At 36.1% G+C, this 27,767-nt stretch overlaps 1 protein-coding gene and 1 pseudogene across 2 annotated transcripts in view; both read right to left on the reverse strand.

Moving 5' to 3' along the window:
- CNTNAP2 (contactin associated protein 2) overlaps positions 1-27,767 on the reverse strand; it is a gene marked incomplete at its 3' end in the record, with an annotated part of 2,047,702 nt that overhangs the window by 1,496,226 nt on the left and 523,709 nt on the right. Inside the window, exon 2 of the mRNA XM_080931878.1 lies at positions 15,119-15,229. Coding sequence (XP_080788004.1) covers positions 15,119-15,229 — 111 coding nt within the window. The remainder of the gene's footprint in view (positions 1-15,118; positions 15,230-27,767) is intronic.
- LOC308432152 (armadillo repeat-containing X-linked protein 5-like) lies at positions 23,928-25,673 on the reverse strand (annotated as a pseudogene). The gene has a single exon. The product of its transcript is annotated as an armadillo repeat-containing X-linked protein 5-like (transcript).

Consider the following 27,767-nt stretch of genomic DNA (forward strand, 5'->3'; position numbering starts at 1 on the left):
TTTTTCATGGCCAATGCTTTGATGTTGCTTTGTAAACAAATATCACTTTTTGTTTAAAATGTAAATATTTGACTTTAGGTTTTATTTTACAAATTCTAGAAATTATTATTAAAGTTTTATTTGGAAACTGAAGGCAATTTGTATATCTCTGTTCTTGCCCACAGAAAAATATTTTCCAGAGTTGGGGAAAATAGCTCAGAGGTATAATCCTGATCCAATACACACTTGGACCATGATTGAATCCACTCTACTACAAAGTAATGAAGTGACATATCAGTTAAGTCTTATACTGCTGAAGAGATGATGCTGCCCTTCCAAACACACACTGCTTATTCATCATACCAGTTTGTTTCTCAGAACTCATGTTCAGTGGCTCATGGTTTCTGTAATATCAGTTCCAGAGGATCAAACATCCTCTTCTGACCTCTGTGGGAACTTTCATTTATGTGATAATCCCTATACAATTACATGATTGCAAAAATCTATCTTTATAGATTTATCTCTATCTTATACATCTATACAGGCACATATATAATGAAGGAAGGACTGAGTGCATTAGTTGTATCCTTCCCACATATGTATAATCAAATATATGAATTACACACACACGCACACACACACACACACACACACATGTATATATAAAACTTACCTATATGTGTGGAAAAAAACTGTAATTTCAAAATATGGTACGAATCTTAACACTTGATATAGAGAAGTATTGGGAACTATATGGTTAACAGTAATGACACAGTGGCGCATTGTTCTTACTGATGCCAAGTTATTTTGTATCTCCCACTGGGGATAGAATCGGGTTATCGTGCATCTAGAAGGCCTCAGATGCTTTCTGCTTTGTGTTTGAGTGTTTTCTTCCTGTTATTCACTTCCTTTCTCTTTGTACTGACATACTGCTTTCCCTCTATGTGTGTTTTGAATATTAAGACTGTTAGTGACTTCAAATATATTGCTTCTGTCAGACGCTAGAACACTGGAGCTGAACATCAGTCCTTTTCCCCAGTTTTTTTCTGGGAGACAGGCTGCTGACCTCATTGTTTTGCTTCCATTTCTGATGTTTCCAGAGACATAATATTTTAAGCACAGTTATGCTTCTCTGTGTACCATCTCATGTCAGTGTGACTTCAGACATAAGGTTGAAGGACCCCAGCTTTTCCTAGAAGTTCAATGTAAAGAAAATGAAGGCTATGACTTAAAAAAATGATAGTTTTGCTGGTGAAGAGTTGAAAAAGTGTATTTTACTTTCTGATTTTACCAAAACAAAACAAACAAAACAAAAAAAAATAGGGAATCACAAAGTAATTCCGAATTAAAACTAAATCAGTAACTGTTTAGATGTGTGTCATTTCGATGTAAAACAAAAAGGGCCTGCAGTATTTTCTATAAAAGAAAGGAGTCAACTGTGATTTTTTTTTTATTATCTCAACTATAAACCCAATAACGCTTTCTAAGTATTTAAAGCAATATGTTGAAAAAAAAAAATAAAGCAGCAACCAAAAGACAATTGCTCACTGAAATACAAATATGCCAATGTCTGGCTGAAGAAAACCTGCAAAATGTACTTAAGTATACAACATTCATATATTACTCAGACACAAAAATTTTAAAACAAACTAACTAACCTTCCCTGGAGGTGTTACCGTACTTCTGCCTGCATGGGTTGAGATAACATCTTAATTCAGAAAATAAACATCAATTCAAAGAGCTAAGTTTATTTGATTTAAAAGCAAAAGCAAACAAACAAAAAAACCCAAAACAAACAAACAAAAAATACCAAACAGAAATATAGTAAAGTTCAGAAACTACTGAGAATAAAAACAAGGAAAAGTCGGGGGAGGGTCTGTGGGAAGGAGTGACAAGGAGGGGCTTCAGTGAGTTCGAAATAAAGTGACAAAGTGAAAGAATAAAATTAAATCAAAGAATAAATGATGAAAGGTAATGACACATAACACAGACTCCAAGAAACACAGAAAGAAGAGTGGCCTTTGAGTAAAAAGCTTGGCAATCAGATTTCAGCATTCTGTGTTGGTTGATATAATAATGCTAATGCGGAAAGAGCAATAAGCATGGATTGTCTTAAATGTCATGGTTTGTCGTCTGTGGTATTTACACACACACACACACACACACACAGGAGACAGAGAGAGAGAGAGAGAGAGAGAGAGAGAGAGAGAGAGAGAGAGAGAGAGAGAGAGAGAGAGAGAGAGAGAGAATTTGTGTTTTGGTTTAAAAACAGGCTGAATAAATGATATAGTGTGGTCATTTTCAGAGTATAACAGAAGAAGCTATCCAAGGGTGTAACATTTGAAATTGCTATTGAGGGCATTTTAAGAATTAATTAGCCATCAGGGATATGCAAATCAAAAATACCCTGAGATTCCACCTCACACCAATCAGAGTGGTTAAGATCAAAAACTCAGAAGACAGCAGATGCTGGCGAGGATGTAGAGAAAGAGGAACACTTCTCCACTGTTGGAGACAACCACTCTGGAAATCAGTCTGGCGGTTACTCAGAAAATTGGACAGAGTTCTACTTGAAGATCCAGTTATTCCACTTCTAAAAATATACCCAGAGATGCTCCACCATACAATAAGGGCACATGTACTACAATATTTCTAGAAGTTCTATTTATAATAGCCAGAAGCTGTATATAACCCAGATGTCCATCAGTAGATGAATGGATACAAAAATTGTGGTATATTTACACAATGGAGTACTACTCAGCTATCAGAAACAATGACTTTATGAAATTCCCAAGAAAATAGATGCATCGAGAGAATATCATCCTGAGTAAGGTAATCCAGTCACAAAAGAACAGACATAATATGCAGTCACTGATAATTGGATACTAACCCCAGAAACCTCTGAACAACCCAGAAACAACTCACAGGCCATATGAAGCTCAAGAAAAACAAAGGCCAAAAAATGAAAGTCTCAGTCCTTCTTAGGAAAAAAATAAATGTAAAGCACCCTCTCAGAGTGTGGTACATCTGTACCTTAAATCATTAATAATCCAAGAGCTAAGAACATAGCCTTGTGGCAATTTTTGGTATTCAAAGATCATTATGCTTAATCTATACTCAGCAAGAAAAATCTTTCCATGTTACATTCTGTCTTACATGTACTTTATGCTTATGGTAACTAGTGGGATTTCAAAGCATGCTATCCAGCCTCTAAAAGAATTAGGTACTGAAAAAAATATGCATGTAGTGTTATGCAAAAATGCCTTTAAAAATTTGTATATGTATCCCTCTTTTTTAAAAAATAAAGTTGTAAGAGAGAGAAAAAAAAAGAAAGTTGCAGTCTTTAAAAAAAAGAAAAAAGAATTAATTCTAAGAAGGACTGACTCATTTTGCTCATCCAGAGACTGCCTGCCCCACCTTGGGATCTATTTCATGTGCAGCCACCAAACCCAGTCACTATTGGTGATGCTAAGATGTGCTTGCTGACAGGATCATGATATGGATGTCTCCTAAGAGGCTCTGCAAGAGTCATACTGATACAGACTAAGATGCTTGCAGCTAAACATTGGACTGAGAGTGGGGACCCCAGTGAAGGAGTTAGAGAAAGAACTGTGGAGCTGAAGGGACTTGTAACCTCATAGGAAGTAAAACAGTATCAACCAATCAGACCCTCTAGAACTCCCAAAGATTAAACCACAAAGCAAAGAGTACACACTCCGGAACCCATGGCTCCAGCCACATATGCAGCAGAGGCTGGAGTTGTCTGGCAACAACAGGAGATACCCTTGGTCCTGTGAAGGCTCATTTCACCAGTGTAGAGGAATGCCAGCGTGTTGAGGTGGGAGTGGGTGGGAGAAGTGGGAGCATTCTCATATAAACAGGGAGAAGTGGTATGAAGGGTAGGGGACTGGAAAGGAAATAACATTCTAACCCCAGAAAGCTCTGAACACCCCAGAAACAACTCACAGACTGTGTAAAGTTCAAGAAAAGAAAAAAAAAAAGAAAGAAAAGAAAAAAAAAACATTATGTTTACACCTTACACACCAAGAAAACTTTGACTAATTCCAGGTTACATCCTGTTTTACATGTACTTTATGCTCATTGTAACTAGTAAGATCTTAATGCACACTATCAAACCTTTAAAAAAAAGCCAAGCAATGACAAAAATGTATTCGTGTACTTTTATGCAAAAATGCTTAAAATTTGTACATTTATCTTTGTTTTTTAAAATAAAGTTTTTCAATAAAAAAAGAAATGTAAATATATAAACTATCCAATAGAATTAGTTCTAAAGGCATGGAAAGGAAGACAGAACAGGCTGGTTTGTTTTTTATTTTCCACTTTCTATTTTTAAAATTCTTTCATAAGAAAAGATCTACAAGAAGCATTACTTTGTTAAAGACATTAAACAGATTGTTAATTGTAGACAACATGACCTAAGCAGTTTGCCAATAAAGGCATTAATTAATAAAATCCTCACAGTTATGTTGATGAATAAATTACAGAAAAGGTAAAAAGTAAAGACAAAGCAGGAAACTTTCTTTACTAGGAAAGTTTTGTGGAATAATGAAGATGCATATTTATTAGAGATTGTATTACTAGGGACTGACAGTGCTTCAATCAAGCAGTCACACTCTCTGACAATCCCTAGTTTGACTTTTGGAATCTGTAACCTGTATAGTTCTTTATTTTTATTAACATATAATCATATTATTTTATTTATTCTACATTTTTCTACTCCATCAACTCCTCCCATGTTACCCTGTTTATTCCTTCTCAAATTCATTGATTTCTTAAAATATTATTGTTGTTACTTATATTTATATAAGTGTATAAATATATAAATACAACCTGCTTTGTCCTTTTAGTGTTACCTGTATGTACGTGATTTCAGGGCTGACCACTTGGTATTGACAAGAAAGAGGGATCTCATCTTCAGAGAAGACTGTTTCTCTCTCTATGATTTGTCATTAGATACCTATAGCTCTTTGACTATGAGCTGAAACTCTTGAGATTTCTTTCTCACGCAGTAGCATATTGGTTACTGTGGTAAGTGTTCAGGCCTTTTCAAAGCAGCCCTATTGTTTTGATATCATGGTGTATCTTGCTTATCATTTCTAGAAGACATAATCTAACAGTAGACTTCCTGACCCTCTGACTTTTAACTAGAATCATTCCATAACATCCTCCCAATTGTGCCTTGAGCCTACTTTTAAGATGTATTGTGGAGAATTCATTGTATCTAAGCCCTGAAAATTTGTTGTTCTCTTAATTTTTGACAGCTATTTTTGTTTCGGTTTTTGTTTTTGTGATGGTCCACATCTTCTACAAAGAGTAGCTTCTTTGGTAAAGGGTGAGCACCATACAGATGCAGGATTAAGCACATGTACTTGCATGATTGAGCCTTAATTTCATTTAAATGGCTGTTAATTAAAGTCAAGATTTAAGGGCTACTATTGCATCTTTAAGGGTTGCAGGGCTGGTTATTGCTGTGACTCACAGGTATGGCAGTTGGGTGGGCTGTTGTCTGTTTCTCATCTTTCACAGCTTGTTTCTTGTCTTCATGGTTTTTTTTTTATTATGAAAGGTAGTTATTAGGAGAGACTTTCAGGTAAGATTTATTTGGATTGTGTACGAGAAAAGGCTGTCAGGAAACATTATTTTATAATTACTTATAATTATATATTATACAGATAAGTCTATGTGTATACAAATAAATATAACTTAAAGGTTCATTTGCTTGACAAAGATTTCTGTGAAACTTAGACTATCTAACAAAACCCAAAGTATTAAGCATGAGAAATCTTTTTACAAGGTGTGTATCGGGGGAGTCCAAGAGATTATGAAAGCAATATGAGCTGCCGATACTTCCCCTGGTTGCTTCAAAACTTCTTTCTATAAATACATTTTTTTAAATAAAAAAAATACTTAAAATGTTCTTCTAATTCAAATAATTTTGATGTACTTTGGGGCATAGTGGGTGTTACAAGCCATATCATCAGGTATGTTTCCCAGGAAAGGCAAGACATAAGAGTTCTAGTCAAATTTGGCTACAGAAAATAAATGTTCATATATAATAAAGGCTGGCAGGTCTTATACAAAGCTTCTCATTTAAGAAGTAAATTTAAAATTAAACAATGGCAAAATATGTCTAAAGCTGTATCCTGGGGTGAAATAAAGATCTAAGTTCATACTGATGAATATGTAAGATACATTTATTCAATTATTACAATGTCAGCAAGCAATTAAATGTATTTCTTTACTAATTCAATGTGAAGTTACCACACTGCATATTCTAAATGTTGAAGGCTCAAAAACATATACAATTTTTTTTCTGTTTTATGTATTAAGTAAAAGCTACAAAGCATGGCATCATGGTTGAGAATTAATGAGATAACACTCATATGTACAATGATGAAAAGATGAAACCCTTAGCTTTGCAGAGCCAGCAGCTGCAGTGAACACCACGTCACAGTAGTTCTCAGTCACTTACAGATGTGCTCAGTAGCAAATACTCAACCATCTATAACTTGTTACAAAATAGGAAAATGATATTTTAAAAAATAATTTACCAAATATTGTTCATATAGTTATATTTCTTCAATTAATACATTTACGATTTTAAACTTCAAGTCAAGAAACAAGTTATTAAAGGGGCTGTCTTTTCCATTCTTTCAGTAATTGTAGTGAACCCAGCAAATGTAACTTTATGACTATGAATATTAAGTATTTCACACCTAAACCCCTAATTTGCTCACAGTATTTAATTAAGAGTTGTGAAAAGATTCTCCAAAGCTAAATGGATTTTATTGACCCTGACAAATACTCTGACTCTCCAGAAAGCAACCAGGTCATACTGTGTCAGTCCAGGTGATTTTATGGACAAAATGCACATACATACATACAGATATACATACATACATGTGTGTGTGTTTTTATGTGTATTTTCATAGTTCACATGAGCCTCACCTGTCTCAGAAAAAAATCTCTAAGAGATGAAGTTAAGAACTCAGTCCAGACTTCTATAGAGAAAACAAACTGAAGGTACTAAAGCAATAACTTAGTTGATAATAATGCACATCCTTAGTTCAGTTCTCCTCATGTTCATTGAGCAGCTCACAGTTGCCTGTAACCAGTTCTAGGGGATCCATGTCACATTTTGCTCTTTACAGGCACTAAAATAATATGTACAACCCATCTATCAAACACACATACATAGATAGACATTTGTTTTATATCTTATTAAAAAACAAACATATTGAAACCCCAGCATCATAAAATGTGGAAAAAAAATTAACAATATTATTGGCTAGTTAATATGGCCAGTTATGACTCATGGACTGGTTATTTCCAAATTCTGAGATATTGAACAAATATCAGTAATGCAAATATTTAGTGCATTGTATTCTTTATTTTGAAAATTTTCCCAGTGATGATAAAATCCTAGTTTATGTTTGTAAAGTTAAATTTTGGATAAAAACAGATAAAGTAAGTCTGGGAACATAGCTCAGTGGTAGAGAACTTGCCTTATATGCATCTGCACTTGAGTAAATGAGAGAACATAAATAAAAGTCACAATAAAAATAAGTTGGTTGTTCTCAGTTAGCTGGAAAGCTTAATACAGGAGTCAAATTTTTAAATACAACTCATACAGTAGAAAAGAAAAAAATGGCATCTATTACTTCCTCTAATATTTAAAACTGTTTTTATCCTTGAGATTAATAGCATTAATAGATGCACACTTCTATAATACCCACATTTTCTCAAAAATCAAACTGGGATGGCATTAATACAATAACAAGATAATTTGTGTATTGCTGACAAAATCCCTTTCATTAGAACTGAAATATGTGGAAAGAATATTGAAAAATTTTAAGTTTAATTCATAGTCCAATTATGCAAAAATCATTAAAGCTACTTAAATTGTAAATTATACTTAAGCTATAGTAATTACTTCCCAGGGAGGCATTTGTGTTACATTGATATGTATTTCATTCACTCATTGACTTAAACTTATTATTCATAGTACTGTTCTTAATAGTCTGGGGTGATTGCTGGGAAAAAGAATAATGTTTCAATGCAACATCAGTGTGTGTAGATTAGTCCCTATAATCATCCCAATAGCTCTGCCAATCAATGTAAGTGATCCAATTTTAAAACATGTGGGTTCAAACTTTCAGGTTTATCCACAGATTATGTTCTGTTTTAGTATCAAAAGTTGTTAGTTTAGAGGATAAATTATGTAATAATTGTGGGAAGGAACAGGAGAGAAGCCGTGGTGGCCTGCAGAATAAATGGAAATACGCAACCTTAGGGTGTGGGAGGTGGTGGGAACCTCTAGAAAGTACCAGAGACCTCTGAACTGAGAGACACTCAGGCCTCAAAGGGAGAGACCTTAGATGAAATGCAGAACAGTGGGGAAAGCAATCTTGTAGAGTCCACTTCCAGTAGGAAGAGGGAATCAACTTGGTTGCCATTCCACAGTCAAAAACTCTGATCCAGAATTGTTTCTGACTAAAGCATGGAGGGTCAAACTAGAAGAAGAGACTGAGGGAAAGGATGTCAAGTGAGGAGCCCAACTTAGAATCCATTTCAAAGGGAGGCTCTAAGACCTGACACTATTACTGATGCTGTGGTGGACTTACAAACAGGACACTAGGATGGCTGTCTTTTGAGAGGCCCAAAAAGCCACTGACTGAGACAGATGCAGACACTTGCACTCAACCAATGGACAGAAGCTACTGACCCCTGTGACTGAGTTAGGCAAAAGCTTGAAGAAACTGAGGAAGAGGGCTACTGCATAGGAAAACAAGAAATCTAATCTAATCTAACCTGAACCCCTGAGATATCTCAGACACTGAGCCACCAACCAGGCAGCATACATTGTTTGCTCTGATGCCAGAAACCTATACAGCATAATATTGCCTGATACAGCCCCAGTTAGTGAAGACAAGAGCCTAACCCTCGAGAGACTTGAAATGTGAGGTCCCAGGGAGTGTGGAGGCCTGGTAGGCATGGGGTTTGATGGGGGTATGGGGTGCAGGGATAATAGTAGAGGGTGGGGTTGAAATTTTGGGGTGGGGTGGAGAAATCCTTTTGGAGGCAGTGGTAGGAGGAATGGAATGAGAAACTCTGGGGGTGGGTCACTCAGAAGGGTTTAATGACTGGACTGTAAAAAAATAAAATTAATACAGAAATTCAACAAAAAAAGAAGTGAATACTAATTTTGTGGTCTGTGAAGACATTCCTTTTATCCTGCTAGAGGAAGCAAAGGTTAAAGAACTCATGATCACCAGGATGCCACTCTACTATTTGTTTTAATATGGGGAATCAAAGAGAAAACTACATAAAGAAATAGTCCTGAGATTAGTAGGATCTACTAAATAAAATTGAATGGCAGGGGAAGGAAAAGAAACTTTACTCAACATCAACTTCAGTTAGGAACCAGAGATGTCTTAATGGGCTTCCTCCAGCTGCACATCAGTCCAACCCCAAATGTACTAAAGTCGTCAGATTCATTTCGTGTTCTTTCTCTGCATTAAGTTAAATACAATGCCAGTGCTCTATCAAGCATAACCAAGTATAAAGTGTGTTATATTTGAGAAAGATGCAGGGATTTATTTCCTAGTTTCTGAAATACTGATTAATTCTGTGCACTCAGACTCTACAGGACAGGCATCCCATTAATGTATTCTGGAGTTTATATATTTATTATTTCCTATGTATAAGATGAGGCCAGTCATAGTTAGTATTTGACCAGTAATAGGCAGCAGAGAGAAGGATTCACATTATCTGAAGAACAAGTTGAGGACAGAAGTAGAAAGGCAATATTCCCAGGGAAAAGGCAGGTTAAGTACCGATCTTTACCTACCCTTCTCTTTTAGTCCAAGGCCTTAGTCTTAATTTCAACGCTGCAAAAAACTGCTGTTTCCACTGTTGCTTTCTTGCATCTGTCTCCAGTGGCTCATACAAATCTTCCCCTCTAAATTTTCTTCCTGTCAATCTGTCTTTTATTCCGATTCCCAATGTCAGAAGACATTGAATGGGAACTTACAGATCACCAGAGCCAGGGAAGCAGGCCGCCTTTCCTCTCCTACAAATCTAGTTCCTGTTTCTCACCACATTCGGGCCCCCAGTCTTTCTCTCCCCATCTATAGCTGATCACTCAGATCTCCTCCAACCTTTATCTTCAATCATTCTCTTTCCAGCCTCCAGCTCCAGGGCACTCACTGGGAACACACCAGACAGGCTTGCCATTCAAGTAAGTAGACCCATGAAGACAGTAGGGAAGCGTCAGATCTTCACTTCCATATTGTCTTCCCTCTTCTGTTTCAAACCAACCTTCCAGTCTCATACCTAGCCCTGGTTAGACTACCTGTTGTGGATTCTCTCATCAAGTTCTGCCCATTCTCAGGGTACAAAACAGTTCCCAGAAACAATCCTGATTTCCTCCCTCCTCTGATGCCCTCAGCATACATACAACCCATCATCAGTCCTATAATCAGCTCCTGGTATTTAGGAACACATTTTACCTTGAATCCCAGTGACAAAAACATATTAGTACCCTAAAAGTATTTTCTACCAAGCAAAACACAGTCACTAAACTCTCCTATAAAGCAGAACGAGCAATAGAATCCAAGGAACCAAACACCTACCCAATAAAGGCAAGACCAAATATCATTACCTAGAATTGCAGTCAGAAATCCATATGCTAGACACTAGCATTAAAACATAATTAAGTATATTCGGGACAATATGTCTCCACTAGAGCCCACCTATCCTATCATGGGAGGTCCCATATATTTAACATACTTCAGCACAAGGAAAAGAACTTAAAACTGCCTTCTTGAATATGATAGATGTCCTTGGAGAGGAAATAAATAAAATCCATAAGAAAGGCTAAGACAACACGAGCAGTGAAAGGGAATGAAGAAAGGCTTGAAGACTTCTTTCTTTTCCATATTGACGTAGTTGTTTTTCTTTTCATATTCTATTTTGTTTTACTGCATTATTAACCCTATAAGCCTGTTGGCTTTACAGTGAACTACAAAAGGGAATGGATCCAAGTGGGATGGAAGTTGGGGGTGAGAGGTAACTTGGAGAGTAGAAGCAGAAGAAACTGACTACACATTATGTGAGAAAAAATGAAAAAATAAAAGTAGAGAAGTTTGGGAGATGGGAAGATAGGTAGATAAGCAAAGTGGGGGCCATGCAAGCATAACAATATGAACTCAGGTGCCCAGCTCTGTTCAGAGCTGCCCATGATGCTATGTGACTCTTAGCTCAGCACTGAGGTGGTAAGATAGGGAAATCCCTAAAAGTCATTTTTCAGTTAGCCAAGCCACCAAGCAACCAGTGGTGCAGACAGACAATATTTATAAATGCAAAATAAATCAAGTCAAGAATGATTGATCATAGCAATGTCAACTTTGCTAAGTACCCTAGGGTTTCCAACCTTTACCTCTTCCTTTGTTGTTCTTCCCACTGCTCACCCTGTTTTGCTTATATATGGCTATTTGAGCTTTCCTAAGTCATTGTCCTACTTTGGAAATCCAATTATAACAGTAAAAAGAGTTTAAAACAGCATGATGGTACCTGGTGTATTGAATGTGGGACCACTAGGAAGTGCTGAGTCAATCTATGTAGCTCAGAAAGAGACAGTTGCCATCATGAGAGTGAAGTTCCAATAAAAGAACATTCTTAGAATTTCTAGTTTTTCCTTCTACGTACGAATTTGCCCTTAACACCTTCTGCCATCATATGGCAGATCCTAACCAGAAGCCTAGCACATGCTGACTTCATGTTATTAATCTTCTCAGGACACAGAAACCTGAGCCAAATAAGATCATTGTCTTCATAAATTACCTCATCTCAAGTAATAGTCATAGCTCCAGGAAATCAAATAAAACAACATCTCTAGCCAAAACTTCTTTCTAATAGAATTGCTACAAAAATCAAGAAACATTTAGAACACACACATAGAAAATCATTCTTCTGTGAAACATTAAAAGCATAGATTTTATAAAAAATTGGAAAGAGTTACAGATGTAGGTGATGTTGACTTGGATTAACTCTAGCTTCAGAGTTAAGCATGAGCAGGTAAGGTCATAGCAAAGGTCATAGAGTAGGTTGTTGTTACAAACAAACCTATGCTAAAAGTGGGCTTCCATAGGCTGTTATAGAATCAAAGAAAGACTTACCACTAAAGATCATATTTTATAGGTTTTGTTGTATGTCTACTTTAATACTAAGGTTGTTCTAGATAGATTTGGACTATAAAATCCAACAATTGTATCAGTTATAAAAAATGTTTACATTCTGTTATTTAGATGTATATGCATGACTTTTGGGGTTTTTGTTTTTGGTTTTTATGTGCCTTTATGTATTTGATAGTTGAAATGTATTGGGGAATATCATTTGAAATAATAAGAAAACTTGCAGTCAATATGGTCAACATGTTGTCATGTAATTTTGTTTTGCTCTTGTTGTGAAACTAGGCTAGTGATAATGTGTTATTCTTCTCTGTTACTACACAATTTTGTGTAATATGTTTAAAAGTTTTATATCAAAATATCCTCACTATTAATAGGAAAGAAAACATTCCCAACATGCACAGTTGTGTGTGTGTGTGTGTGTGTGTGTGTGTGTGTTGATGTTATGATAAGTTTATATCAACTTGACAGAAGTTATCATTATTTCAGATGAGGGATTCTTTCTCAACTGATAAAATACTAGTAGCAGATTGGCCTGTGGACATACCAATATGCTTTTGGGGGATAGATGAGTGATGTGGAAACATCTAGCTCACTTTGGCCGGTCAGTGTTTAGGTCTGTGGTCCTGAGTACTAGAAGAAAGCAGGAAGAACATTCCAGGAAGAGTAAAGAAGCTAGTAAGCAGTGCCTTCTATGGCTTCTGTTTCAGTCCCTGCAATGTTTACATGCCTGCCCAACAAAACTAATATGTTTTTCACATGCACTTCTTTTTATCATACAAAAAAAAATGCACCTGGTCCCATGTGAGTCCCAAACAACAGCATCCAGGGATATCCCAAAAGCTGTTGCATGTCTGTGGATTTTATTCCCTTAGCTAGGCTGCCTTGTCTGGCCATAGTAGGGAAGTAAATGCCTGCAGAAACTTGATGAGCCAGGGTTGAGAGATACTCAGGAGAGACCTCTACCCTCTCATAGAAGAAGGGAAATGGAGGATGAGAGAAGGGACTGTGTGACAAAGGGTTCAAGATCAGGACAGTGTTCAAGATGTTAAAAAAATAAAGAAATGGAGAAAGGTTTTGGGTATGATGGTGCCAATATGGAAAATTGTTGCTGAGGAGTGGGAGGGTTGTTATGCTTATATGGCTGCGTGATTTGTAGGTCTTATACCTGGTTTATAGAAAGAATGTGTGTGGATGAATGGGCAAGAGTTCTAAGCATAGCCTAATGAATCAACTTGTTTAAATAAGGAAGACTATGACAGTAGAACTGTTGACAGTGAATGTTAGCTTCCTACTTTCCAGGGCAGACAACACTCTATATGAAATTGAATTAGAACACATTCTGGCAAAGAATCTAACTGAAACTGTCTTGAGTCCCGAAACCTTGGATGATGTTTCATTGAAAAGAATTGGTGTAATTGTCTGGGAAAAAAATTCAGGACAGCACAATATTCCAACTGTGCCATGGTTTCTTCTCATAGCTCTTGTTAAGATTTATAGTGAGAAAGATCAGCAAGTAGAGAAGAAGGTCCTAAAATGTGCAGTTGTATTAGGAAAGGGGCTTGAGTGAAGTTAAATTTGTACAAGAATAAAGTGAAGACAATAAAAAATCTGTAATTGCTAAAGAGATCGTGTAATTGCAGAGATAGTTTATACAATGCACTCTGTCAGCCTATAGAATGGTTACATTTCACATTTCTGAAAAAGCCAGGAGAAATATTGAAAACTACAAACACAAAAACAAAGCAACATGGGTAAGTTTAAAGAAAAGGCAAGTGTGGAAAAGTCATTGTAATAGTTAGAGAGATTAATGCCACTAAGAAGAAACACCAGGTTTTTAATTGGTGTGATGACAAAATCAACATGAAGGAAGATACAATCAGCTCAAGGATTTGACTTGGGAAAACCCAAATTTATTCAAAAAGAGAACCTGTGTTAGTAAATCTGCTGATTGCACTCTCTATTCAAAAGCAACTACCTGTGGAAGTAATTTTCTAACTCATCTGTCATGACACATGAGTCACCACAGTGAGGTGGAAATGTGCCAAATGTATTTCGAGCTTGCACCAAGCTTGTCCATATCCCCATTGAATACTCATCCAGCAAAGGTACAAGGTAAAAGGGTGAGGAGATAGTGGAATCTTGCTTGCAACAAAACTCCAGAAAGCTTCTCAGAGCAATAAATGTGTGGCAGTGCTGCAGTTTCTGCAGTGAGGCCATAAGAAGACAGGGTAAGGGGTGGCTTAGGAGAAACCAAGTTGAAATGCATAGGATATTGCAGATGCCAGAATTCACAGGATGTCATTCCAAATATTAAACTTACCCTTAACTCTAGGCCTAAGCCTATGGCCCATTGAAACCTGTGATTCAGAATAGGACAGCAATGTTCAAGGGTATTAGAACTTGGGTGATTACACCAATATTTCCAGAGCATGGAAATATAAGAACAAAAAAATACTATTTTAAGCACTTTGAAAATTCTCAAAATTTTATTGTATATTTTCAAAAATGCTTGCACATCAATATTCATATTAAATCCAGGAATTTATAATGCATTTTTACTTATATGCATAGATATTTATCGGGACTCCTTTTTAAAATACCTGGCTTGATTAACTCTCTTTGGATTAAAAAGTATTCTTTAACTAAAAATGTTTGCTGTTTTGAATATCTTGACAAAGATGATGTCAAATGTCACACACAATAACCTCCTTAATTTGTAGCACACAAACATGTACACATGCATGCAAGCATGCATGCACACACACACACACACACACACACAATACCTCTAGTTTTTTTTTTTTCTGGTATTTTTTAAATCCTGGGTTAACATGACTAGTAATATTTGCAGTGTTAGTGTAGGTATCAATGATAAGTTACAAATATAACATTTTTCCAGCCACCAAGGAGTAAATATCTCTTACCTCCTCGTTTATTGATCTTGGCATAGCCAGGAGCATAGCTGCTGGACAGGGAGGAAGAGCTGCTGAAGGACACATGGGGAAGAGCGGAGATGAGAGGCTCATCACATTTTTCTGAAAGAAAAAATAAAAGTTACCGTTTCATTAAAGGTCTTTAGAAAAAGGCTAGGTTAGGCTAATTAAAATAACCAGCAAGGGGATTGATAAATGGCTTGGTACTTAAGCACTCAGCAGTGGACTCCTTCCAAGGTCCAACCTTTACAAAGGGTGAATCACAGCCCCCTCTAGCTACCAGTCTAGGATAACTGATGTGCTTGTGGTCTACATGGAAACTTGCCGGCACATACATCTGTATACATATATGCCCATTCACATGCATATATATATAACATAAAATAACTATTTACTATAATACAGATTTATAATCCATCGATCCATCAATCAATCTATTGATCAATATAAGACCTCACCGAAGATCCCAATTTACATATTTCAGCTGTAGCAGTCCTGATAGGTCACAGAAACAGTTTAAATAATTTTGACTTTTGATGTAATAGCCTGCAGCAACAACATTGTCAAAAGAGGGCCATAAGTCAAATTAAGTCTTTAAGGATCATAGGTAGAATCCAGATAGTTCTACTAGTTTTGTACCAGGCATTGCCTAGAAACTTTCAACTTTTTACAAATAACAGAAACAGAAGATGAGAAATAATATAATGGGAAGAAGGGAATTTAAAAAGAATTCCATTAACAGTATCAAAACCTCTGTCAAGAAGAGAACAATCAGAGCTGTGCTTGCCATATGGGTCTGTCCTAACTCCTGATCTCTTACCTCTGAAACAATATATCTAACTCAAGCAGTAAGCAGCAGTAACTATAATACAAACTGCACAGCACTCCTATCTCTGTCTACACTAGAGAAATAGATCCATACTCAGGTCAGTATGAATCTGGAGCTACTAAGAAATGAGTTTTTTTAATTTTATAAATTTTATTATTAAAACATTTCAACTAAATAAAAAACACACACTAAAATAATCAGAAACAAAGTTTCTGAATAAATGAACTTTTATAGAGTTAGTATAGGTAGTTGCAACAGAAGCTATAAAGCTTTACATTAAATTTTAGAGTTTCAGCATTTAATATCTTTTATTTTCTTAGCCACTCTCAAAATGAAAAAAGTTCCAATCACAGAATGAATTAGAAAACATAATTTTATATCCTCTTTCATAACTCCATGCCTATGCAGTTATTCAGACCCTCACATGGTAACAGAAAAACTAAAATTAAGGAAACCAAAGAGCAACACAAAAAACTCTATTCTTTAATCTGTAGAATCTAGTTTAAATAGACATATAAATGTAAACAAATACGTATGCATCTCTAGAACAAGAAAAGCTATATATCCAATTGACAATTAATATAGAATCTTTCATTATATAATATGTTTGGGAAATGAGGCATTTAAACCAAAGTTCTTACATCCAAATTTCTTAAACATCTATTATAATAAAGAATGTAATTTTATATTTATCTCATTTTCTCAGAAGTATTGATATGTCCTTACAAAAAGTAAGAAAAAGCTAATCTATAGTAACCTATCTATTTGCTTTGACCTCAAATGTTTATACATCTGAATAGTGAGATAATGAATAATCATTCATTTTTCAAGAATCACTGCAGACAACTCCGCCAAGGTGAATGTTCAAGGCAATGTCAGAATGTCCTCTGATATTTGCTTCCAATTACTAGTACTGGGGTTTAAAATCCTCCAGAGCCTACAGTTGTTCCCTTACCTTCTTCTCAAACACCGTCTAGACCCAATGACTTCTGTCTCCTCCTTTCGGGGCTAATGCATACACTGCTTGGAGAGTTCACATTTGACATTTTAAATGTTTCATATGGGGTTCACCCTCTCCTTTCTCGGGTCTGAGCTCATGGTAACTTTGCAAGCCCAGAGACAGCCCTGGATTCTGATCTGTCATCTTTTCAACCTTCTAATCCTGCCTTAGTATCTTTCTCAGCACTTAGCACCACGGTCCTTCCACTTATTGCTTTGCTTAGTTCATTTTCTCTCCAAACAAGCTGCTGTCCTATGGGAACTAAGCCTCTAGTAGTTTATCTGGTAGTTACTTTTATGATTGAGAGTTAAACTACAAGATTGTAGAAAACTTACTTTAAAAAGTTAGTCTTTAATTCAAAACATGTGTTCACATTGTCTAAGGTTTGTTTGATAAGTTGGGGACATGAACACCACATTCCCAAAAGGTATTCATGTCTCATGTTTCTAAACAGAAAAAAAATACTATAACAGTGAAGGAACTAAACTCGTTCTATTGAGACTTTATTGAAGTGGTACAACATCCCTACAGACAGTGAGGGCTGAATCATAATGTAATACTTCGACATTCAAGTGTTTATAAATTAGAAGTTAGAGTGAAATTCCAGTTATCATGACACATTATCTTGTTTCCTCTAAGATATTTTCTTGGTTCAACTTAGAACTCTGAAAGGTTTATATGATTAGATTTCCCCAGGAAATTTGATGTAAAAAATTGAAAGGATGAACATAAAATATATGTTAAAAGAGACAAGTTCATAAATTTATAGTAAGTGGATGTATTTTATTTATTGGCTAAATGCACTATTATATTATGCCGTGAGAGGTCAGAAATGCATTTTTTTTTCTAATTTTTGACTCTTAGAATATAATTTGAAATTAGTTTTGGCAAAATTCCTACATGGAACCGAGAAGTGTTGTTTCTGATGTTCTCCTCCTGTTTAAATACACTAATGCCCTTGCCATGTAAGTGCACGCCTTTAGTCTGGCATCAGGTAGGGTGCTGTGGCAAGCATGACAGTGGTAGAAGAGAAAGGGGCAATTTTTCCCTTTAGAGAGGGCTAAGGCACCATGGCTAGAATCAGACAAATAAGCACATAGTGACATTATAGTGTGAGTTAATGATTAATACTGAGTAGGACAGAGGTCAAGGGCTTGATAATGGAGTGTAACTGCTGTTCTAAGATGCGGTGTCAAGGGAAGTCTCTTTGATTAGGAAACATCAATGATCTATTGTTGAGAAGAAAATAATAAAAACAAACAACATCCTTTTGGATGATCTTTTCTACTCCAAGCCTTTATATACTGATAACAATAAATGACATGTTTCATTGAAATATTTAAAAACTCAATATAAAGTTCCCTTGACAAAACTAAAATAACACTGATAGGAATTACTTAATGACCTCTCAGCTAATGCAACTAAATCTTAAATATTTTTTTTCAATACCAAATAAGTAAAGTGTAAATTTCTGGTTTCTGTGAAGACTTAATTGTATCATGTGATATTTTCATGGCAACTGTCTTATGAGAGGATGTTTTGCTGGAAACACTCATGAAGTCCTTTTCTGGTAGCTATCTGGTGAAAGGGCAAGTGATGTTTTGCTTGGGCAGGTACTTGAGAAGACATGGGATTTTTGCAAGGACTATAATAATAACCCAAAAAACAGTGGGCAATGGTCTGGCATCAGTTCTCCTAGCTTTCTTCTCTGACCTTGGCTTGTTTTGACTTCATAGAAAGAAACAGACCAACCGTTTCCTAGTGATATTCTGAGTGTTTCTTGTTAATTCAGCGAACTTGTGCCCACTACTGCAACACTGCCGTATCTTCAGGATCAAGCCACTGTTGGTGATTTGAGTTTGGTGTTCTGATAGTAGAATAAACTATCAACAATGAAGATTGCGATTGACCCACAGAACTCCTTCTTCTCCTTGTCCTATTAGCCATTTTCTTCCTCTACCTTTAGGTCAATGGGCTTTAAAGGAGGTTGAAGCATTTAAGATTCCCTTATTAAAGTAGATTTTGAAAATTATAAGCTATACAAATAAGTTTTGTTAATATAGTTATGAATGAAAACACATTTAAAATTTAAAACTAAATGTTAAGAGATGTATATTTTACAAAGTGTAAAAGCAGTAACAAGATAAATAAGAATTTACATATAAACTACGTTTAAAGCGTTAATTCTAGAATGTTCACAATTCAAGCAGGAGAAATCTCATAGTTTTTTTAAATCAAACACAATATGCATCTGTAGCATTAAATAAATGTATTTCATTTGCTGTATTTTCTCCTAAATGACAATAATCATAAATATTTTTGATATCTTACTTTCATCCTTATGCAGTTGTAAACATTTCAAGCAATGAAAACTATTCATCTAATTTTCCCTACTGTAAAGTGGATGAGCCCATAGAAAACTGCTAAACATGGGATAAAATAGCAATAGTAATATGATTCTGAGGAGAACTTAACCAACCATTAATAATGCAGAGGTGAGTGGTCTTTTAAACTTGACTTTCTCAAGAATATGTGACCATGAATGTGTCCATGAACCCCTTTCCTAATATACAACACAATAATGAGAGAATTTAGCTAAGTTTTTGTTAAGCTCAGACAATTTCCAGTATAGAACTTTGACCTGCAAACCAAATCAAACCTGTTTACATCTCTATGAAGCGTTACTAGCGATGATACAGTTTTACATAGTGATGTGTTGTCCATGGCTGTTTCCACACTGCCTTAGGACTTTTTTACTGACCGTATCGACTGGGAATCTGAATTCCTTAGTGTCCCAACAGACCCACACCTCTTATATATTTATTAGAGAAATTATTAGTGAACATTTACATTGCCAAAAATAGACAATATCCATAGAACTGAGAAACTGAAGGTAGGTGTAAATAAGAGTAAAAAGATTTCAGAAAGAGGAAACAACTTAAGCATCATTAGAGGCCTCAGTGGATAAGGAATTTCCTGTTGATTGTTACAGTTGCACTCCAAGCCTATGAAGATATATACATACATACATACATACATACATACATACATACATACATACATACATACATAATTCCTGTTATAGTTAACTGTGTGTTTAATCTGATTACAATAATGATTAAGACACAAGGCAAATTCTAAATGTTTGGCTTGCCTATTAGACTACAGCAAGCATGCATTTTGATATAGAAGTTATGAAATACTAGGCCCAAGAAAATTCCTAAATATGGTGAGCATCTGGTTATAGTAATAAAGAAGGGGGTGGGAGAACTGAATTCTAGTACTGCAGTTTTCAGTGCAAAAATGCACTTTTATTCTACAATCATGCAACCATTGCAAACATTTCAGTGCCAGCCTGCTTTCCTTCCTGAAAACCTTGAATGAAAACTAGAAGACAGATGGGCCTTGAGTATTATTTTCATACAATTTTGGCCAATCAGAAAGATAGACTATTAGAATGCAGCACTAACTCAGCCTGAAATAGACAAAAGACCTAGCAGACAGGAAATAGCTATTGTCCTTTACCTAGGAGAGCATGGGTGAGCATGATCTCTGCTATCAAGACTTACAAGACAAAGACAGCAAAGTCCAGGCATATCAGAACCTTTTAGGAACAAGGATGGGACACTAGAACCAAGCAGGCCTTTGTAGAGAGTGAGCACCTCAATTTCTTATAAGGAAGAAAGAAACATTTTCTTAAAAGGAAAGGTGTGTTGTCATTGGAAAGCTTCTCCCCACAGCTTCTATGTGTCCTGCATGTGTTCAGTCTCTAGAACTGAGAGTGAATCTACTGCAGACTTAGTATATGCACTTTTCAGCTGCATGGGGCTTTGTGACTACTCACTCGCTTGCTTACAGTCATAAGACATTGAAAAAATTCTTGGCTAGGCCTGTTGATAGTTCATGTTCTACCTGATATCACTAGGCTCCTGCCTTGCTATAAAAGATCAAGACTAACATGAATTCTACAATGGTCCATGTGCCAAATATCTTTTTTGGTTTGCTTTGTATGATTTTGGTTCTTGTGAAAGTCATGTATGTCTTGGATGATCATTTCAAGATTTATACTCTTTCACAAGGCTTCAGCAATACATCTTGTTTTTGTTTTTTATTCTTTCTGTGCTGTGATTTTGACTGATACAGTAATGTAGGCTCATTACTACAAAGATAGCAGTAAATACCAGGAACAAATGAAGTCTCATTTACTCTGGTAGGCAGTTTCAGGATTTGGAAGAAAAGAAAACTGAATCCATGGTCCAGATGTTTCCTTAGTTATCACTGAAATTAATGCAGCATTTAAAAATTATTTTTATAAATTATTAAGCAGCCATAAACTGGCTAAGAAAAGACTTGTGCAGAAGATAACTTGTATTTTAGAAGTTCTATCAATGTGAATTTATATATTTGCTCTGTTCTTTTTTTAAGAAGATGGAAGGGAAGATGGAAGAAAGTGAAGAAGAGAAGAAAGAAGAGAGAACGAAGAAAGGGGGAGAGAGATTTCTTTATAGCTATGACATACCTACTATTTTTATTCTAAAAACTTGAGCAGCTGGTTGCACACATATTTCAATGTGGCACATTCAGCAGCTTGATATTTTGTCTTATTTTCTCGACATGCATTATTTGACAAGTCATTGTTTATTCACCTCAAAGCCTTGCTAACTTTAGCACTCTATTATAATACAAGACACACTTAGCTCATCCAATCCCTGTGTCCTTGTAAAACCTCATCTCCCAAGTACTTTTCTTGTAGCATATAATACAGAGGCCACATCTTGTTAAAGTTTAACTTACAATTTACATTTTTTTCTATTTAAGTTTTAACTTTTCCCTAAAATACATGTATATTTTACAACAAATAAAAGATTATTTTATTTCAATGCGTCTTTTAAAAAAGATTAATTTAGTTTTTAATTATCTGTGAGTATGAGAAGGATGCATGTGCATATGACTGTAGGTAGCTGTGGAGACCAGAAGAGGGAACCCTATCCCCTGGATGATGAGTAAGAGGCAGCTATGAGATGCCCAACAGAGGTCTGAGAACTGAACTCAGGTCCTGAACAATAACAGTCCTTTCTTTTAACTATAAACCATCTCTGTGGCCCATTACTTCATTACTTCTATAACAAACTATAAATATTTTGGTAATTAGACACAGTGGTGCTTTCTGTTTGTTTATTAAATGTAGTATAGTCAATATTTTCATAGACATATTGTGGTTTGAATTGGAAATGACCCCTATATGCTTATACATTTGAATGTCAATTTTTGTTCATTAGAGAGCTATTGGAGAGACATTAGGAATTACGATCTTGTTGGAGAAAGCATGACACTGTGGCTGGGCCGCATTCTTCAAAATTCTAAGCCAGTCTAGTGTCCCATTCTTCCGGCTCCCTGAACTCTCTGCAACTTCTCCAGCACTATGTCTGCCTATGTGCTGCTCTGTTTACTGCCATGATGACAATGGACTAAAACTCTAGGGAAACCCCAATTTGTGATTAACTTTTATAAGAATTGCTATGGTCATGGTGTCTCTTCACCAGAATAGAAGTAAGAACCAGTCACAGCTTGGAAGATAATATTAGTTAACATCTTACTAGTGTTAGCATGGCAATGGAAACAACATGGCTCTAAGAGTTTATTCATGGATACCTGAATTGAGTAAGTCTATAATATTCACTGTCTTCTTTACTTTTCAATTTCTTTAAAACAATGGCTTTGTAAAATTTTTTGAATGATTTTATTGTATATTCTCTGTATTCACATTTCTAATGTTATCCTGATTCCCCAGCCCCACTCACATCTCTTCTTCCCCTCCACTTGTTTCCATGGAGGTACTCCCTCTCCCAATCACCCTTCCCACCTCAGTGCCTTGGAATACCCCTACACTGGGAAAACACGTCTTCATTGGACTAAAGGCCTCTTCTCTTATTGATACCAGAAACTGCTTCCTCTGTTATATATGACACTCAAGCCATGGGTCTCTCCTTGTGTGCTCAGTGGTTGGTGTTTTAGTCCATGGGAGTTGTGGAGTGTTTGGTTGGTATATAATGTTGTTCTTCCCATTAGGCTGCAGCCCTTTTCAGCTCCAATTTTTCAAATTTTTAAGGGGCACTTTCCAGTTTCTGTTACTGCTATGGTTTTTCTCTAGTCACAGGAATTGTAAAAGCAAATGGTTAAAGAGCAGAATAGAAGTATTAGAAAAATGTTTGTCCTCTATGGAAAGACACCATTACATTCTATTCAATCTACTCTTGTCCATATATGATTACTACCCTTTTATACCTCCCCTTTTAGATATTTTTATATCACCTTCAAGGATATTTGCTCCAGTATTCTGATCTGGCCTACTTTTTGTCAGTAGAAATAAGAACATTTTTTTCTCTTCTATAAAATTTCATATAATGCTGATAAATATTGTCATTACCACATCATTAATTTTCATGGCTTCATACATAGGTACCCACGTTTCCATGCCACTTTTAATTTTTAAAAAAGGCGTTTGTACTTATATATGTATATTAATAACATCTAACATATTCATGTGCTAGACAGAATATATATATATATATATATATATATACATTTGTGTGTGCATGTGTGTGTATTTGTGTCTGTTCATTACCACAAAGATAATTTACATTGTTGACTTTTTTGTGTTTAGCATACAACTTTATTAAAAACACATAAATGGAATATGAAAATATACTTATATAAATAAAATGCACAGAAATATAGATTATTTAGGATGAATTGGTTCAGTACTAGGTTACATTACAGAAATACCAAAAAACTTTAATTTATATAGCACAATAAAAACCAGCAAGTATTCAATCTCTCAAGATGACTGGATCCATAAAACTGCCTCCCTCAACACAGAGAGCATAAGTATCAAATGTATAATTATACTAAGCATTCGATTTATACTGGAAAGACAAAAATGTTCAAGGCTTTTGAGAATATATAGTTATTTAGAGTTTGAGTATTAATTGAATAACTTTATCTCTCACATCAGGGTTGCTGTGGTCTGCTAAGTCTTGGAGTTTGTATTCAAACTCTCTTGCCTCCCAGAATATGGAAAGAAGTTCAGATCTAGTGAACATTTCCTTAGTAAATAGCTTTGCCCTTTTTTGAATTGGAAATTGATATTCTCAAATATTTCAATGATATGAAGAATATTAGCCCTTGACTCATTCTTGTGAAGGAAAGTGACCAGTGAGCAGAATACTTCAGCACTGATCAGTTCTCTTGAGTTGGCCTGATTTTTTTTTGACAAATACAAAATAACTCCTAAAACTTGAAACTTGATTTTTACACTTCCTTTGTTTAACAATGGGATGAAATATCGGACATAGTAGACAACCACGTGGTGATAATCAAATTTCACACTCAAGCTCACTGACAGTTTTAGTTCTTCCACTTGCACAGAGCAGTTCAAAGGACAACAGAGGATGTCCCTGCAAACTTTATTTACACGTGCTTCAGTCTCCCTTACTTCTTCAGGGGCATCAGGGTCAGCATTAATACTTAAACTTCTACGGTATTTTTTAACGTTTTGATTATTGACAAAATTTTCAATCATAACAGCAATACCAACATCATGAACGATATCTTGAGTGAATGGGTAAGCGGAGTGATGCCCATTATCATTGTAGCTATCTCGTGAATAAACGGATCCCTAGTTACCTTAAGCAGGACAACAACTTTATCAAACTCAACAGGCTCTAAGCTAAAGGCACGCGATTTACAGCGGCAGGACTTTGGGTTGGGTCTGTACTTTTCTTTTTCCCGAATATTTTTTTTTTTTTTAAATCAGCTAAAGTCTGGAAGTAAGGTCCACCATAAGGTCGAATCTTGGTCAGAGGTCGAATACCCAGAGGAGTTTCAATTAAGGTCGCAATCAGAGTCCAGTTTCCTTCTGGAGGTAAAGATGGCTAGGGTTCCTCATTGGGACTAGGACAATAAACCTGCCCCTTAATTATGCCGCTGCTTTCCTTTTTAAAGTAAAATCATATGTATCTGGGGGTTCAGGTTCTTCCTCAACCTTTGGCGGGGACTGATAAACTTGAAGAGGAGTTTCTTCTTTAGGCCAGAATCAGGACCCTACACTAGGCTCTTCTCCAGTACAAAACCAGGAGCACACATAGTCTTCATCCTCATCAGTGGTGTTGATAACAATACTAGCTTTATCCCCAGCCCTGGATCTGAGGCAGGCCTCTTCCTTTATCTCAGATTTGTGCTTAATACTTTGCTTAGCATTGGTCTTGGCATAGCCCTTGACAGATGCCTCAATTCCAGTGTCAGCCTTGAGCCTTGACTTCAGATTTGGTTAGAGTAATGACCACAGATGCATCTGATTTGGTGTGAGGCACTAAACCAGGCTCTGCCAGGAGTTCTGTCTTAGCTTGAGCCATGACTCTAGTATTAGTCTTATCTTTTTTTTTTTTTTTTTTTTTTTTTTTTTTTTTTTTTTTTTTTTTTTTTTTTACTTTCCAGGTCACAGTCTTGCGCTCAGAGGAAATCGCTGGCTGTGTCCTGTCTACTGTTTCATCCCTAGCCTCAGCCTGGTCCCCCCATTCTTCTTTTCGTTCTGCCTTAACCACTTTATTGGTCTGACTCTTGGCTTTTCCTTTAGCATTGGCAGGGCTATTGGTTCCAGGTTTTGAGGAAGCCCCCGACTCTTCTCTAGGTTTATTTTTGGATTCAGAGCCAATCATGGATCAAGAAAAAGCAAAGCTAACTATGCCCTTCTCTTGGCCTTGTCCAAAAGTCAGCCCCATGTAGGTGTTTTCATATAAATTCCAGGAGTCATTCAGTCCCTTTCCAACTACTGTGTCTGCCAATCATATAGACAGTATGCTGAGGAAGCTCACTCAAGATAAAGGATAGCTGTGCTTGGGCGCAGGCCTGTGGAGTGGGGTGGTCTTCAGCCACTCCAAGGCCATCAGATCTGTCACTGAAGTCGGACCTGCGCTCGGGTGAAGGAAATTTCTCCTTCTTTCTTTGCTTCCATTGGCGACAAGCCCTGCCGCAGATCTGACAGACCTATTCTTGAGCATTTTTCCACTGTACAGAAATCAGGTCAGTTTTGTTTATCTTCTCCCCTCCCTCTTTGATTGAGGTCCTGTTCAGTTTGAGTCCAAGGTCGTTCTCTTATTTGCGTTATCTCTGGCGGTGCCTTGCCAGAAAGGAGGCGGGCAAATGCAGTCAGGAGCAGGGAGCGCCAACAAGGGCAGAGACTGTATTTAGGTGTTGGCTTGGGACATAAGACTAAATGAAGGGCCATGATTAGCAAATTAGGATCACCTTGCAGTACCCACTCCTTTCCCTGGTATCTCATGATGTGATTCCATTGTTGACTTTATATCCTTTTCCTGAGTGACCTATCACATAACATTGCATCAAGATATTGTTGCATTTTAATACATTTTATCATCCACTGAGAACATTTATTATTTGTACTAATTTCTGCGTGTGGAATTCTTTGAGTCTACAATATAAGTTTCAAATAAAATGTTTTATTAAAATATAAACCTTGACTGAAAATTTATGTTCAATAAAAATCTATGTAAGAGTGAAATTTGGGCCATGAGACATGGCTCAGCAGCTATAAGCTCTTTCAGACATGCGGAAAAAAGACATGGGATTTGTTTCCCACATTACACACGGAAGATCACAATCCCTTGTAAGTCTTATTCATGAAAATTTGTTACACACTTATATCTGCTATGGGCTAATTCATAAATCCTGTGCACATAAACTCTCTCAGGCACACAGACTGTGCTAGTTAGTTTTATGTCAGCTTAACACAAAATCAGAAAGGAGAAAGCATCAATTAAAGAAATGTTTTCATAAGAAAAGATGATAGGCAGTACTGTGGGGCATTTTCTTAATTAGTGACTCATGCTGGAAGAACCCATTCGATTGTGGATGAGAAAGGCATCCCAGTCAATAAAGTTCTGAATACTGTAAGAAAGCAGACTGAATAATCCATGTAAAGCAAGCCAGTAGGCAACACTCTAAGACATCTGTATCAGCTCCTGCCTCCAGGTTCCTGACCTCAAGTTTTTTATAATGAAATGATGTATGGAACTGTGAGAAAATTAAACACTTTCTTCCCCAAGTTTCTTTTGGTCATGTGTTTCATCACAGCAATAGTGACCATATTAACACACACATATACATAAAATAATAATTATAAACAATAAATAATTTTACATAGTACAACAGAAAACCGTTTCAGAGAGATAATTGTCATAGAGTTCAATTATGTTTTTGTTGTGTACTTATTTACTAGAACTGTAATTAGAAATTTAGGAAATATTCTTCACATGCAATGAAAATTCCTAACTTAAACAGCAATTCATTTACTTTCTTCTTTTTCTGTTCCATTTCTTTCCCTACCAGACAGAGCTAACTCCACATAGTTATTAATTAGGTTTGTATATATCTTAATTTTTATTGGATAATCTTATATATGCATAGAATAAATCTCTATAATACCTCCACCTCCTTCTTATACACACTCCACACTTGCTTCCCAACTTCAAAACCTATTTGAAACCCACTGAATCCAATACATGTTGTGCGTATGCTCATAAGTATGGCCTATGCACTGGATCAAGAGCAACATATCTAGGATCACATTCCTGAAGAAAACATTTTGCCTTTCCCAGAAAGCATCTCTCTATGCTAGTGTTAGGGCGGAACTCTTCCCATATGCTCAGTGTGATTATAATTGCTTCAACTTATGTTGGTCTCATACAAGCAACTACTGCTGCTGTAAGTTCTTATGTTCAATGGCCTTGTAA

This window comes from Micromys minutus (assembly GCF_963924665.1).
Source record: "Micromys minutus genome assembly, chromosome: 18".
NCBI lineage: Eukaryota > Metazoa > Chordata > Mammalia > Rodentia > Muridae > Micromys > Micromys minutus.